Source organism: Zeus faber (genome assembly GCF_960531495.2).
Source record: "Zeus faber genome assembly, chromosome: 4".
NCBI classification, from domain to species: Eukaryota; Metazoa; Chordata; class Actinopteri; order Zeiformes; family Zeidae; genus Zeus; species Zeus faber.
This window is the reverse complement of record NC_137191.1, coordinates 15,797,542-15,814,524: the sequence shown is the minus strand read 5'-3', so window position 1 is coordinate 15,814,524 and position 16,983 is coordinate 15,797,542. Positions and strand designations below refer to the sequence as shown.

The window sequence follows — 16,983 nt, the reverse complement described above, 5'->3', positions numbered from 1 at the left end:
CACATGAAGATGTCGAAGTTACGAGATCCAAACTCCAGGCAGTTAGACAGCAAAACTGTTTCTCGCAATATGACAATACTGGCACCGAGCTCTCAATAAGAATCCGATTTTTTTCCCCTACTTGACACAACTGATATGGTCATTACTTCTCTTGTTTCTTAGTGGCATAATCAAAACAACATTAAGTGTTGAGGAAACGAATAATATATTTATTTTGCTCTATGCAAATCTGAATTTACTGCTGTTTGTTATTATTTCATGTTTAGTTAATGTAAAGCACTTTGTAAACAATACGTTTTACATACACTTTTTGTGATCTAAGTACAAGTACCTCAGCAGTGTATTTGGAACACAACTGGTTACTTCCATCTCTGACACGAGTTTGGGAAAATATAACTTAAATACAGATGTAAAGTGTCTAAATGTATGCTTTATCTAACATACTCACACCACAGTCAGGGACCGGTACCGCGGGAACATTTCAGAATCTTTACATTTTTTCGTAGGTCTCACGCTGAGTAGCCAGCCAGCGATAGTAACTATAGTAACAGCATAACACGCGCTTTTGTTGTTGTCAGCAATCGCTTCGGTTTGTCATTTGCAAAGCGATAGTTATACGTACATACAGAAATCCCTTTCGTCCCGGAGGCGTCTGGGGGAAGATCTCCGTTCGTCCCAAACGCAATTTCTCGCATCCCCTGGGCGACGGGCAACCGTTGCTCTTGAGCCCTGCTTAGGTGTCTCTACGATGCATTTGCCTTCAAAGTGCAACTGGCTTAGCGTCAAAATAAAATTGCCCGCGAGTCCTTCGAAATTAGGACGGTTCTTTTTTGGTAGACTTTCGGATTCACTCTTATTACTTGTGCAGTGGTCCTATAAACTGTCAGCCCACAACAGCAATTAAATTTGACACTTTGACAGATACCTACAAACAGTCTATTGTCAAGGAGAAAGTGGGAAGAAATACACCATGTCCGTGTTGTGTGGTCGGTATCTTGAAATAGATTCTTGCGTTTTCAGTGATGTATTCACGAAAACATTTGTCCACTGATCTGTCATTCCTGCCATTCCTCGCAGAAGTGATCTCCATCCCCCGACACATATTGATTTCTGCGCTAGCTCTTTTGAAAAGCACAAAGAAGACAAGCAAGAAAAGTATGCCACTTCCAAGGGTCTTTATTCAAGTCCGTCCTTGAGGATAAGTGCTTTGGACTGGAGCGTGTCGAGCTCTGGAACACGTTATTCCCCCCAAGATGAACTTGTGCGATGACATGAGCGCAGCCAAACCTGGGAGCGCTGGAAGTATCCAGAGGACAGGCTTTTCGATGACAGGTTTCCCCCTTATTGTCATATCAGGGGCAGGCAGAGATCTGGCCAGACCTGGAGGCGAGTGCTAAATAATGATGCGGTGTTAAACCCAGGAGTCTTGTTATGAGGCCTGTTCAAAGGCTTTTTAAGATTGCTCAGCTCCTAATGACACTGAGAGCTGTTTGGCTATGCTCAAATAGCCTTCCATCACTTGAATTGACAGACTTAAGAACTCCCTCCGCCAGGCACACGATAACTATCACTCATTTTCTGCAATTCACTGTAAGTTAAGGACGGACGGACGTGTGTTCATTTGTTGTGAGCTTGTCGCGCGACACTCAAAGAGATAATAAATGCTCGGGGTGTGCATCTCTCCCTTAAAAGACGATCTGATTCGTATCAAGATACATGGGCTACGATGCGATTCAGGGACGATACATTTTAGCACGGAGCGGTTCGATGTGGTTGGCTGCGATTTGATGCAATGCAATGCAATCTGATACCGTTCTCAACACTTGTTTAATGTAGACATCCATTTCCATTATAAATTAAAATAAGCCAATTCTATAAAAGTGTATCTTGAATATCTGACAATTTCTGTTTTGTGTTTTTGTGCAATTTGTTGACATAATAATTATATATATTGTATAAATATATTATTTTAGGTATATATCTGGCATTTTTTATCCCATTTTATTTTGTTATTATTTTTATTCTGCTTTTTTTATGGACCGTAATGCTTTTTATTTTTTAATGCTTATTGCCAACTATGATTCTGAAAGTGACATTGCTTACCATTAATAGATATATTACTTAAAAGACCAGGGAATCCCAAGTGTCTTTGTTTTTTTTATGGCATTTAGATATAATAATATCTAATGTATTGTGATTGTGATATAGTAATACGCAATATAATATTGTAATGACCCTGGATGTGTTGTCTACTGCGGGCTGTTCACAGTCCGGATCTGGTACCTGGTGTGTATGGCGAGACGGGGAGAGAGAGAGAGAGAGAGAGAAAGAGATAGTGTTCGGTTGCCGTGAAAGTAACATGACTTGTAACGTTAGATCGGTGAGTCTTCCGCAGCAGCTTTGTTTATATTAAAGTAGAATTAGCAGCAAAGCTTCAAGGCAACCGATTTGTAACTTTATAATCGGGCCATCCGCCATCAGCCGGTTCGTGGTACGTCTAGATTGATCCAGGCGTTCGCATTTCGATGTAGTCGCATCTTTAATGTTAAAAACGGTTTCCGATTTGTATCGGTGAATCGCTACACTCCTGATAAATGCCTGTAATCGTTTATATTACATATACAGTATGCATATGCCTTCTCATTGGATAACTCCATTTTGGTAAACAGGTATTTCAGGTTTAGTATATTCTGCTTCAACGACATTATGTTGAGAGAGTCAAGGGCTGGTGATGCGTTGGGGCGGGCAGCAGGCGAGAAGGCTAAACAGCAAACATGGCCTGTTTATGTCGAGGAGGAATTGCTGTTCATGGTGGTTAAACTGACACTAGCACCGAAAAGGAGCTGGTCTGTCTGCCCATTCCATGCAGAGACAGGAGGGTTTCTTCGAGCTGAGCTGTCCTGCTCAGCATTTTCTCAAAGAGGACTTTTTACTGAACTGTGGAACGAAGTCACAATGTGTAATTATTCTCCCTCGCTGCAAGGTTCCCTAAAAAGAAACGGCACATGAATACCAATAAAAAAAAAACCTCACAATGACCCTGTTCATTTACAATAAAATCGCCAAAACATGAGCTATTTGCGTATGCTAGGGCTGTCGACATTCACCGAAAATCACAGAAGTATGACTATACAGGTATTCATCACTTAACGACCTCCCTGCTGAGTGACCGTTCAGACCAGCTCTCTGACCAGTCTGTATTGTACAGTACCACAGCGTCTCAGCGTCAATCACCCTTTATATACTATATACACTATATACACTATATACACTATATATACTATAAACACTATATATACTATACAGTATACACTATATACACTGACCGCAAAATAACACGGGTCCTCACTTATCGTCCAATTCACTTCACGACTAGGAACGGACCTTGGTCGTAAAGTGAGTCGTACCTGTATTTTTATATCTATTACAATTTTAAAATATTATAATTCGACCAACTTTCAGGCTGTGTTATTGTGTGTTAGGCTTGTTAGGGCGTGCAAAATTTCAGTCGTCCCCAGCCGCCGCCTCCTCCTCTTCTCCCTCCGGGGAGTAGAGAGCCAGACTGGGGGATGGGACGGCTCCTTTCTCCCGCATAATTACACGATTTGGTCCTTTTATTTAGCTCCTCCACTCTTTATCCTTTGTTGTGAGATTTGAGAAAGTGGGTTTAAAAATGGGGAAAAAAAAAAAAGCCTAATTAAGCGATTATTTTAACCGAACCCCAGTGAGACCCGGTTCACTGTCCCGGGCTGCGGTGCGCTGTGCACAGCATGTGCTCCTGGCTGAGCCCGGAACACCTGTAGAGTCCGGACAGAACATCTTCCAGAACACTGCGTCTGTTTGTTTGTTTTTCAAACCTTTTTTTAATTTTATGAGCATAAAGCCGTCCCTGCACCTGCTCAGCCGGCAGAAAACAAAAAAAAATAGAGCGCACGGAGCGGTGCACGGAGAAAACTCATTCACTTGTGTGCACAAAGAGGATGTATGACCTATGTGCGCACAACTTTTATTCAAAAGAATGCATTCCTGATTAAACACGGCATATTTCTTTCGGAGTGTTCATTTTCAGCTTTGAATGTATTTTCTAATACTGCTGCATTGTTAAGAAAATCGTGAATTTATTCCCTCAAAGCCAGTTGATGATAGCAATTTTCTGCCGGTAGGAACAATATGAACACGCCCAGGGTTGCGTGAAGTGGAAATGGTTCTAAGGCCGGGCCGTCTGGCACACTGGGTCATAACTGTTTGTCCATGATATTCAAGTACATAAGGAAAGAACATGGCTTTGTGGGAATACTTTTTATCATCAGGCTACTATTCATCCCCCAGATTGATTTGAATGAATTACTACCCTACTGAGTCCACTAAACAAACCAACAGGGCCTCCATTCTTTGTGATTATTCTATATCATTGGAACAATCCGGTTTCTCAGGGTAATCTGATGGACCAACATAAATCAAACATCAAAAGACTGTTCCTCATTTTCAAACCATGGTTTTTCTGATGATTGTTATTAAACAATGCAGATGACAGGGGAGAAATCTCTCGATTACATCAGACATTTTTTATCATTTTAAGGAGGCAATCGGAACGTAACACGAGCAATTGCTTTGTTTGTAATTTGGTCTATGATCATCAATCATAGAGTGTTCTTGAGTCATTTCTTTGGGAAATGATTCCTTCTGATCGTGTATGCATCGTAACATGCATACTTTCATCACGCAACAAGAAGACAGAGAAAACCAAAAAAAGGAGCAATTCTTACCCAGGGGCGATTCAGCTGGTGTATGATAAAGGAGAAATAACAGTGGCTTTCTATGCTGCAAAGGTCATGTTTCATAAAACAGTAACATGCTTTCCAACGATTTTATACTCTTATTGGTTCAAATTCGGACTGGGCAATATTGACAAAATCACAATAGTTTTGGGACAGATTTGGGACCTCAATATTAATAATTCAACGGTTTAGGTTAGGTGACCATTGGTGCTTTCATATGAGATTTATACACAAGGATCAAGGAAGGTGGATATTATGATCGAGCGGGAAGAGGCACTGAACAGCTAGAAGAGTCTATGTTAAGTTCAGAAAGTATCATTACATATAATTACTGTAATGCAGCCCTAAAGACAACATTTAACTCTATCACAGTATTATGATAACCAAAATCCCAGTTGATGTCTCGTCACATATTGTGGAGGTGTGTTCTGGCCCAGTGCCAGGGAATGAAAGCGAGGAGGCAGGCGGAGGCATAACAGTGCCGGTTGGCGTGTATTTATTTAAAGGTTTGGCTCTTGGGCCAAAAGGACAACTCAAAGGCTCACAGGTAAATAAGGAAAATAGTCCACCAGATCGGCGCCTAGGCGCGCTCCCGCCGTAGCGTGTCCGGCGCATTGGGTAGAGCGGTCGGCTTGCCTGGTCCGCACCATGTCCCGCAAGCACGCCGTTCCTCACTACGGGGACACCAAACCCTGAATCCCTTCCTGGTCCTGGATCGGACGAATCCCCTCCGTCGATTCGCTCGTTCCGCAGCAGCTGAGCGGCCCCGGGATGGGAGCCTGCACCGCCTGTCTGCAGCGGCGGCTTTACCATGACCCCTTGGCCCGCCACACATATCATTATTGATATTATTGATATTGGTTTTATACCGATACATCTCGCTCAGGACTCTGTATAATACACAAGGCTCTACGGCATTCTCGTGGAATTTGAAGCATTTAGCCAGGACCCTGGAAAGGGACGGGGGAAGCGCAGAGAAAGTTTATGTAAGCGTATGAGCAAGAGGCCTAAGAAGACTGAGGAATGCGGGATCGGGGGGAAACTGAGTTAACAGAAGTGGTTCAAAGTGAGCTGCGGCTTTTTAAACTCAGAGCAGATTGCCGGAGCAGCGTAAGTTCACTGCACATAAAGGTTTTGGACCCTAATGGCGTCTTGTAGGGTCACGGTGGTACGCAAAACCCACAGTTCGGCAAACCGCTTGAGTTTTTGGGTCACAGTTCAGTATGTGTTTTTGTGTGCATTGGGGGAAAAACAATGCAGAAATACAGCGTCTGCCATTTCTTTCTTTGTCTTGGTAGTGCACAGCAGAATGATGGCACGTCAAATGTGCAAGCACGTCCCAGTTACAATGGAGCGATGCTGACATGCAGTCTTTATCCCATCCATCACCCTTTACCCCATCCTCACTGTAGTTCACTGGGAAACCAAAATGTCCCCAAACAAGAGACTTGAATGATAATCGGGCTTCTTTATGATCTGGATTTTCCTTTTGCCTTTTCCCAAACGATGACAATGACTCCCACTGCAGATGGAACTCGATGTTCTGAATTGAGGTTCTGCATGTGCTGAACAATGTCTGAATACGTTTTATTTTCAGTCATCGCTGTAATTTCAGTAGGTTGGTGCAAATGCACTTAGCATTACTCCCCTAGTGTATTGTAGAGAGGATCATTTTGTTTCTTTCAAGATATCGTCAAGTCCATGCCGCTCTTCCGTGTGAAAATGACAATAAGCTTAAAGGATATGAGTTAGTGTGAATCCTGGTATTTTTGGCCTTGGTTTAACATCGGACATTGAGGATCCTCTCACAGCTCTATCGTATAAGTGAGCCCTTGTAGAACATCCACCTCGTAAAATGAGCATATTCCTATATTCCTTTCTTCTTACCTCATCACATGACTTCCTTACACTTTTAATCAGCATTTCTGCTATCTCCTCTGAAAAAAGCAGAGTAGAGAAGTTACGGTTAAATACAACAGCACTGTGTCATATTGGCAAGCTTGCGTGTCAACCGGTCGTTTTCTTACAACTTTCTTTAGTAGTTCTAAGTAGGAATGCGTCGATACTGATAGCGCCGTCGGGTATCGGGTAGGATGCTGCGCCCACGTAATTGTACTCATAAAAACGCTTTAATATCTTAACCTCGGTGCCATAACATGACACATTTACAATTGAAGTTACAAGACATTGGTTCTCGAGATTGGCAAATACCCGAGATATGGGTGCGTCATTTAAAAGGTGAGGTTTGTACACTTCTTGCTGTTGCTGTATGGGGCGTAATTAGTCCTTCAGTAAAACACAACCTCTCACTGTTCTGAAGGATGAGTCCGAGGATGAGGATGAGTCCCTGTCTAGTGCCTTTGATTCTGTCAAGTGCAGAACTGTTTTGGCCATGTGAAGGCTCGCGCTGTACCTTTACAGAACAAAGCCACAAGGCAAAGAATTTTGGCAGTCATTTTAATGCCGTCAGATGATTATTTTTACTGCCCAAGGGCAGGTTTTGCAACAACCTTGTTGAATGAATAGGAAAGGGTGAATGAGGCAGGTGTGGCAGTAAAATCCAAGGGTAATCTGTTCTCTGAGTAATATGTTTCTCAAGAGCTCTATTACTTAGATAGCATATATATTTTGTCCATTTGAGGAGTCCAAGGAGGATTGTGGTGTTAACCTCTATTAGTTTAGAAAAAACTATCAATAATTGCAAAATACTGGCAAATCACAAAATCTAATTTAGAGTTGATTATCTCCTGAAGAAAAATTCACTCTTGGTGAGCAGTGCCAGCTTAATGCCAGTTCCAAAGTTCCGTTGACTCGCTCTCCTTCCACTGCTTGTATTTAAGCAGCATCCTATGAAGTCATCTTTGCTATACTGATATCTCTGCGGATAGATAGATATTTACACCCAATAAATGTTCAACCAACAACCATTAGTAATGAAGATAATGTGGGATAGAATTATGACCGAGGATGCATTGATTAGAACGGCTAGAGAACAGCCAGCCCTACCTCCTGCCTTTGGTGCATTTCCCTCGCCCATGTATTCATTTTGATCTGCACCTTCTTGTTTTTAATTTTTATGTCTCATTTCCACAGTCCAACCAGCCTTTATGCCAGAGCCTTTTAAACATTTATTCATTCTCTCTTTCCTTCAGAGGCCCTTTTCAGGATGTTTTGAGTGTCACACTCCCACTGACATTTCTAATTAATGCCTCACGTTTCCAATGTTCTTTTCCGGGAGCAATCTTTCATTTTTTTCCAGTTGGCTTTCGGCTTAAAAAAAAATGTAACCTCCAGTAATGGCAGGGATTTTGTTTAGTATTTTTGATGCGTTTACATGCACTCCTTTTTCTTTTGTTTTTTCTTTGTGTTTAACTTTTTATTAATGCAAGATAGGAAAGATATCCCTGGTAACCTAAAAGTGGACCTATTATGCTCCTTTTTACACAAGTTAACATAGGTCTCCGAGGTGCCCAAAACATGTTTTGAATTGTATTTTTGCTGAAATTACCACTCAGATTATGCATTAGAGCCATTCTAACATGCCTCAATATCTATTGTGTTTCTGACGCTCTGTTTAAGTGGGAGTAGCCACCCTCCTGAGGCCATGAGCTCTGCGAACCAGTGGTGTTTGAACATGGCTTCCGGCTTTCGTTCTATTTACCCTGTAACTTTCACTGATTCACCTCGCAGTCCACCAAAATCTGTTTCTGAGCAAATTTGAGAAATTTGAAAAAAATTCAATATTCAAATAGTCAAAGGTATAGCTTTCAGAACATTTTAAAATCGTCCGAACTGATCGGCTTCTCTTTGCAACTTGCCGAGCACGGAAATGAACAGACCTGCAGACTTTTTTAATCGAAATGATCCACCCAGCACTCAAATTGTGCCTGGAGGGAATTATATTCACCAGACATTATGACTGGAGAGATTTAAATATGTCAGACTTTACGGACGGAAACGGAACCCAGGGTAAAGCTCAAACCCCATTGGCTCACAGAACTAGTGGCCTCAGCAGGGGGGCTCCTCCCTCAAAAAACAGCCCGTTTTGGAACAGGACGGTCTACAGGCATGTTAGAATGGCTAGAGCGTGAGTGGTATTTTCAGCAAAAAAACTTCTAAGACATATTAACATATTAACTTGTTGAAGAGGAGCATAATAGGTCCTTTCTGGTCAATACCGCAATTTATAACCAGTACGAATTCATGGCCAGTTCTCGATACCACGCCTCAGCCATAACTTGTAAATTGCTTTTATTTCAGTAATAATTTAGTTTCACTGTGTATAAAAACAAGTCCATAAAAAGCAAGCCCGTTTTTTTCCGTTTTATATCAACAGCACGATGGTGAAGATAAATTGGCCGATGCGTTTTCGTCCATGGGACCTCTCAAGGAAACATGGGGGAGATATCAGTTTCCCCCTTCCCAGCTGCTTCCTTTATTACACGCCTCAAGCTGACTTACAGCTCCCGTATGGATGGGATTGAACGACAAGAAGGGATCGCAGACACAAACCACAGACCCTTAAAAAAAAAAAATCTTGCGGATGTATTTGGTAGAACTCCCCCGAAAGTGAGATTTGAAATGACAGGCCTTTGAAGTTTATGTTTTTATTTTTTGTTTCCTAGGGGGATCTTCAATCCCCTTTGGCGAAAGACTTGGCTGATCTCAGGTGCAGTTCATTCAGTTACAGTGAAGTGAGCAAAGGATTTTCAAAGGGCAGCGGCAGGAATGCAGTATGTACTGTGAACTGCTTCAGACTTTCGGAAGCCTTCTTATCTATGTAGGCTTTTGTGGATGTAGCCTTATCGGGCCCACAAGTCAACTTTGATTCTGGGTGTAACACGGGGTTGGTCTGGTGAAAATAAAAGAAAACCAACAGTGTGCTGTAATCAGGTTGTGAACATTTTGTTCATGTTTGTTTAATCAGCAAATGGTCTCCTGAATCCCCCAAAAATCTGGATATGATATCATAAATCAGTTTAAGCTTCACAGATCATTCAAGTAAAAAAAGAGCAACACAACTAAAATAATTAACAATCAGTCTCTTTTGGTCTCAATGGTTGCCTTAACTGTAAAAAGTAGGGGCGTCACGATTCTCCAAATCCCTCATTCGATTCAATTTTCGATTTAAACATACAGTTTGTATTTTTGACAGCTATGCCATTGTTAGACTTTCCAGTCTTAAATTGTAAAGAAAAACACTTGTTTCTCAATAAGTAACTTTGAGTCCAGTGACATTAAATCATTAAAAATAATGTGTATGATTTTTTTGTAGTAGAATAAATATGAAATGAATGCTTGGGAGCTGTAAAAGAGACAAACTTTTCCACACACTGCAAGTATGTGTCTCTTCTCCTCCACATCGGTGTCCGCTCTGTACGTTCTTCTCTCATCAGACTTTTTTTCCTAATTCTACTCATCAGCAGCACCGTGTTGCGTTTAACATTATTATCTTATCTTTGATATCACAATCCAAATCATATCCATAACGTTAACTACTCTAATGGAGCGCGTCCCGGCGCCTACCGGCACTTCTCACAGGCTGCTGGTCTCTGTTCTGACCTCTCAAGTGGACATATTGTAAAATATATCATATTTTATTGATTGTAGCGCACTTTTTCTTCTAATTAATAGAACGCACAAGCTGTGGCTCTCATCCTACACCCGTTTCCTTGTAATAGATGCATCATCAACGCATCATTTCTCCGCGAGCCGTCCATTGACGCATTGTCACGCCACTTGACACGTCTCGGTTCTGTTTGCTCAGCTAAAGGCTTCGGCCAGCACATGGCAATTGATCAGCGGCAGAATAAATGGGGAAAAATAACTGCATTATATAAAGTGCTTCTCTAGCCTCTATGCCCCAAGAAAGTCCTTTACAATCACGCCCCACAAAGCACAGGCAGCCGTGCAGCCATCCAGCTCGTCAACATCATTCAGGGGTTAAGGGTTCTGCTCAAAGAAAACCCATCGTTTTTTCTGCGGGGTCACGCTGGCGAACCCAACCCTCTGATTGGCTGCTCAACCCCTGGAGCCCTGTTGTCATCAAATTAATAGATCATCTTCCTGTGACACATTCTCTTCAGGTGTCTTCTTTTATTTGTAAGAACATATGATAGGAGACAGATAACCATCAGGATTCTGTCCTCCTCCTGTTCATCTTCATATACCAGTTTAAGAGATTACCGTGGGTGGAGGCAGTCAGTCATGTGAGAAATGGGTTATTTGTAATGCTGCCAACCGGAATACCTTATGATATAGAATGGAGAATAAAGACTCTTTTCTGTCGTTCTTCTCATCTTTTAGGCATTATCCGAACACAGGAGTTGCTGGACCACGAGACCACGCCTCACTACTGGCTGACAGTGTACGCCGTGGATCGCGGTGTGGTGCCGCTCTCCGCCTTTGTTGAGGTCTACATTGAGGTCCAGGACGTCAACGACAACGCACCCCAAACCTCTGAGCCGGTCTACTACCCTTCCGTCATGGAGAACTCTCCTAAAGACGTGTCAATCATCCAGATCGAGGCCGTGGACCCCGACGCCAAGGCCAGTGACAGACTCACCTACAGGATCACCAGTGGAAACCCACAGGGGTTCTTTACCATCAACGCCAAAACAGGTAGGATGCCAATGGCAGTGGAATACCTTGTGTTAAAGTACAAGTTTCTTTGTTTTCTCACTGTGCTGAAATACTGTCCAATGATTTGGAAGTAAAAAATAAAATAAATAATATATATGTCTGATCATGTTTCAGAGAACAGTCGTATCAAATTTTATATGAAAAAGGTTTTTACATTGCCTGAAGGTTACATTTACATTTAGTCATTTAGCAGATGCTTTTATCCAAAGCGACTTACAATTGTTCAAACACAGACGGACGCAGCCATCAGGAGCAATTAGGGGTTAAGTGTCTTGCTCAAGGACACTACAGCATGCTAGCAGGAGGAGCCTGGGATCGAACCAGCAACCTTTAGATCACTAGCTCTACCTCCAGAGCTACCATCCCCATCCCCATCCCCATCCCCAGGTTGCCAGTAAAAGGAAGCGGGACAACTTCCTGTTTCTAGTCTATTATGTTAGGAAGGGCATGTTGGGAACCAAGTTTGATAAGACCTAGATTGAACAGATGGTGACACTATACTTTAACGGCGTTTCAGATATGCTAAAAGGTGAGGAGCAAAGTTTAAGGTTCTCAAACGCCTAATTTATCGAAATGCTTCTCTGCCACACTTGGGTTCCATCTAAGCGTTGCTGCCGTAAGATCAGTTTGCTTTAAAATACTTTATGTCGAAGAAAAAGGCCTTCACGGTGAAGGAATGAGTTAAACATGGGACGGTAGCAGCCCAAGCCCACAGGGAGTTTCCCCCACTCTCACACTCTACACGGTGTTAACAAATGGGCCTCTGGAAATGGACCAACCATTTATATTTTATAGGCATCTTCCAAAGCTTTCCGGAGAAGGCGATGTTGAAGTTGCAAAAGTGGAGAAATACTTGTAAAAGGTGAAAAGTCCAAGTCCAAGCAAGTGGACGGAGCGTCCATGTGCATATACAGGCTTCGGCGATATTCAGATCTCAGTTCATAGGCCTGTTTCAAGTGATGTACGGAGGCCGGGGGGGGACTGTTCTACCGGCTGATGCGACTTATCACAGTGTGTAACACTGTGATAAGTGTGTGTCACAGCTCTTATTGGTCCCTATGAAAAGCGTTGCTGGGTTGGCAAGTGGTCTTCATGAGCAAATTCTGCGAACAATGATGAACAAAACACCATTGTGGATTGATTTATGCCTCTCAGTCGGGTCATAGTTAAAGTTATTTTACAAGTGGATTTCCTAACTGTGTTCTAATATTGTGAACATGGAAGTGGACGAACTGACATGAGATGGAGGCAGAAGCAGTTAGTACATTTTTTTCTTTTGCCGACTTGTGTGGTCCATTGCACCAAAGCAGTCACATCAACAAACCAAAGTTATTTTGGTAGGAAGTGACCAATGTGAATTTTCTGACCAAATAAGGACTCCTGCAGTTGTAGTACGGTTTCAAGTCTGGGTCTAATCCTGCCTCTCTTCCAAAAGACAGAGGGAAGGAAACAAACTATAAGGATGAATTATTGAAAAAATATGGGTGTGGCCCTGGTAGATATGTCTTTGAACAAAGCACCGATGAAGACATAGTTAACAGTCTTTAATTGCATTGGGTTCCAGTTGTGTCTATTTACCATTTCATTCCTTCTGTGGTAAAGAAACCAGTATTAAGTAGAAGGCCATAGCGTATATAACCACTTATACCACTCTGCGGCTTCTCCACCATCCCAGCGAATTTCACCAGCCCCACGAGCGGTGACATTTTGACCCGAAGCTGAAATGGGATTATCCAGAATCTTAACCACTGTTGCCTTAAGAGCAGCTTTACTGCCACGTAATCAATAAACAAATCGATCAGGGCCCTCTCGATCAATTCCGGTTCAACCCCAAAGATTTTCATTTAACCTTACAAATAGAAAGCGCATTGGATTCCTCGAAAGCCAAAAGGTAGTATTAAGGAACTGGATTGCAGCTTGTTGTTTGGTGTCTCATCAAGTTGTGGCGCACCAAACATTATCATTTTAATTTCCCTGGTTGCTAGGAAAAGGCGATTGTTTATTCCTGCTTGGATGCTTATTCAATTAGCCAATTTTTGTCCATTCTCTAAAAGGAGTTGTTTCAAGAGGTATTTAGTGCGGTTGGACTTTTAGTTCCTGCATTCTTTGCATAACTTTCACTTAAGCCCCACATTTAAACTTGATGTTTCCCCCCTTTCCAATTTATGGAGTACGCATCAAAGAAAAGCTTAAAGGCCAAGTCCGCCGAGGACCGAACCTGTCGCCATTAAAATTCACCCAACTCCGTGCAGTCTTTTTAAGAAGTGTCAGAAGAAGAGTGCCCTGGAAAAAAAAAAACCCAAAAAAAACAAAAAACGGTTATAGAGAAGACGGTGAAGCATGGGGATAAAAGCCATTCATGCATATCAAAATATGTTAAAACTTTTATCAGTGGGACACCACAACCTCCTGTGCTACGTTCAACAAAGAGTGGTTTGTACAGCAAAAAAAAAATAAAAAAAATCATACAAAATCACTGCATTGTTGCTTTAAGCTTTTTGGGACACTGAGGCGGGCAGAGAATGCGAGTCAGGCAGAGAATGGGGTGAATAAGAGGATGGGTGAATGTAGAACAAGAGAACAAATAAGTAACGGAGAAGGAGAGCCGGCGAAGCTATGTTTATCCGGCGGATGCTGTATTTTCAGTCTCACCATTTTCTAGTTCGCACTAAGTGTCCCCGGGACACATTACAAATTGGCTTTTATTTTTCACGTCTGCCATTAAGTGGGATGGAAATAGCGCTGATATCTATCCACATTATCAAGTCAATATGACATTCTCGCTGCATATTACAGGTTTTGGAAAATGTTTAAATTTACAGCATGCTAGCCTCTGTAATTACATGTTCCAAAATTGCAATGGAAGCATGGGCTCTCTGTCTTGGCATACCTACAAAGCTTCACAAAGGGGTGGGAGAAAGGAAAAATAAGTTAAGGCCTATGTTTTGTGTGTGGGTTTCAGAGAAGTCCGCGGCGGTGTGTTTTCTAGCTTGCTAGTTAGCATTCTAGCATGGACGACAGTATATGTCCTTAAGCTACTCTGCCCAAGATCATATTTCGCTTCAAAGACAGATGATGGCTTTGCAGCCTGACGCTCTGGGTGGCTCTAGGTAGCTCTTTTTTCCCCATGCACGGTCCCATATTGGCTCGTCGAAGCCCAGGATGAAAGGCTTAGGTCTACTTCATTTCTGCAGAGTAAACAAGTCCTGCAGTTTGGCTGTTCTCTGACTTTGGTTTGTCATTAAAGTGCAAGGCCAGCTCTTCTCCATCTAGCAGACACCATGGCAATCCCATTGGCTGGAAGCACACAACTCCACGGCTGGATACAGCTTATGCCCAGATAAGAAATAGACAAGTGGACCACGGTTATTCCCATTTCGCTCTGTTTTTTTTTTCTCCCCCCTATTCTAATCTGTTTTCCATAGTCACGGTAGAGATTCTGACTATATTAAAACAAGGGGCTGAAGGAGGATTCCTGGACTTATTTAAATGAATGATGTGTTTTCTATGTGGGAGGATGTTTAGTTACAATCTTTGGAATAATTAGTCTTTGTACGTGGCACATTTTATTATGTTACTTCCACATATGCACAAACACCACCACGACACAGCTTCCAATTTCCTCATCCAGATTCTACCACGGAAACACAATGGCATGAAATGACTTGAAATGGGCAGAAATGTTCAGCAACGCTGCAGTTCAGTTGAGCTCGCCACCATCCTGGACAAACCTGAAGCAAGGAACCAAGGTTGTACACGTCACACGTAACGAGATGGCCCCCGACCAAATCCCGTTTGAAGGGAGATAAAGAGCCGGTCATCAAATGGGGTGCAACTTGGACGTTTTACCCATTAAAGATAGAAGAATATTGGGAAAGCCAGACGTTGTGTGGGTCAAATGGGCGTCAAACCCAAGGCAAAATGAACGCCTAATACATAAACAAAGTAATACATTTTTCCCCCACATCAAATTGAACTTCGAGGTGAAGAAAATATTATCATTCCAGCAGGAAAACAAACATCACGCCCATGAAAAGACTTGCTTCATATGTGGGACGTAGTATTATAGACTTTATTGGTACACGGAGGACAGTGGAAGGGGGACGCTCTCCTTGCTGCGTGGAGTCAACTACGTGTGGGCTCTAGTCAAACTGACTCGTCAAGCAATAGATTTTGGGAGTAGAATAATCTGTCCATTTCTCAATTTGTATTGGAGCCAGAAGCTTCTGAGTGAAATAAAAAACAATGAACGCTGAAGCTCACAAACTTATCCAACGACGTTAAGACACCAACAGACTCTTAATGCGAATGAAGTGAAAAGCAAAGGGTTGAGAACTAAGGCAAAGATTCACTTGCCCATTCAATGTTGGTACGTTCCACAATTTGTAGTTTCAGTGATAGTAAGTCAGAGCGCTGCTTTCGGCAGCGCGTCGTAGACGGCAGAGTTTCCGCTCGGAAAAATCGGTGCCGGTCCACCGTGTCCTGGAACATTAAAGTGTCCCGGACAAATGGGAGAAATTCCGCTGAAATATTATTTGGATTAAGTGTTTATTGAGCTTAAAAACTTAAAAAATTGATAGGCAGGCTAAATAAAGTATGACGTCAATGAGGCATGTCGATTTATAATATTTTGTTATTGAAAAGTAGGCTACATTTACTTCTAGATTATATTCCAAATAAAATAAGTCCTGTCAAAATGGCAAAACGCTATTTTTAAAATAAATCAATTAATATTACGCTAGCCTATGTTCGTTGGGGAAACACGTAAACACAAAGAATTTCCTCCAGCTTCAGGCCTACATATTCTCAGATAAAATAAAAGAGAATAAAAACTATTTGCAAACAAACAAAAAATGAAATGGAGGTTGTCAAGCTGTGCGCCGCCCAGATCCATAATCTAAATCCATAATCTAAATCCATTATCTAAATCAATTATCAAAATCAATAATCGACAAAAAGTAACACCCGTAGCTTCTTGAACATTTTACTTTAATAGAAATTGAGATAAAATCAAAAAAATATATATATTTATAGCAAGTAGACCTTGGTCCAAATAAATAATAAAGTTTGTGGTTTAGTCTGTCTCTGTCGGCGTGTCTCTTCGACATATTTAACATCGTCTGCTTCGGGTCTGAAATTAAATATAAAAAAAAAAAAAAAAAAAACCCTGACAAACTATGTATGTGGCCCTGTTGTCAACGTTACAGCATCTTCCTCCTTCTCCGCCGAGCTGCTCGTTCTGGACGCTGCCACTGCTGCTCTGCCTCCGCTTCCCTTGTGTTTACAAACGCAGCCTACCCCGGAAAACCTAATCGGCGAGAGGTGAAAGGGTCAGCCTCAGATCGTCCAAATTGATTGGCTTTTCGCTGCCACTTGCGCGCACTCGCTTCTATAAATGGACACATCTGCGGAAGACGATAAGCCTATTTTATTTTGACATCGAGGAAAACAATACCGCAATAGACACCGCTGTCGTTTTATTGCGCGCCACTAATTCAAATTGTGCTTCGGGGGAGTTGTTGTCACCGGACGTTATGACCGGAGAGTTTTAAGTATGTCAGAC

The 16,983-nt window shown here is 42.1% G+C and overlaps 1 protein-coding gene across 2 annotated transcripts in view; it reads left to right on the top strand.

The window, feature by feature from the left end:
* fat1a (FAT atypical cadherin 1a) overlaps window positions 1-16,983 on the top strand; it is a gene marked incomplete at its 5' end in the record, with an annotated part of 90,013 nt that overhangs the window by 10,985 nt on the left and 62,045 nt on the right. For both annotated transcript variants that reach the window (XM_079999222.1, XM_079999221.1), the window contains one exon: window positions 11,085-11,399. In XM_079999222.1, the coding sequence (XP_079855348.1) occupies window positions 11,085-11,399 (315 nt within the window). The remainder of the gene's footprint in view (window positions 1-11,084; window positions 11,400-16,983) is intronic.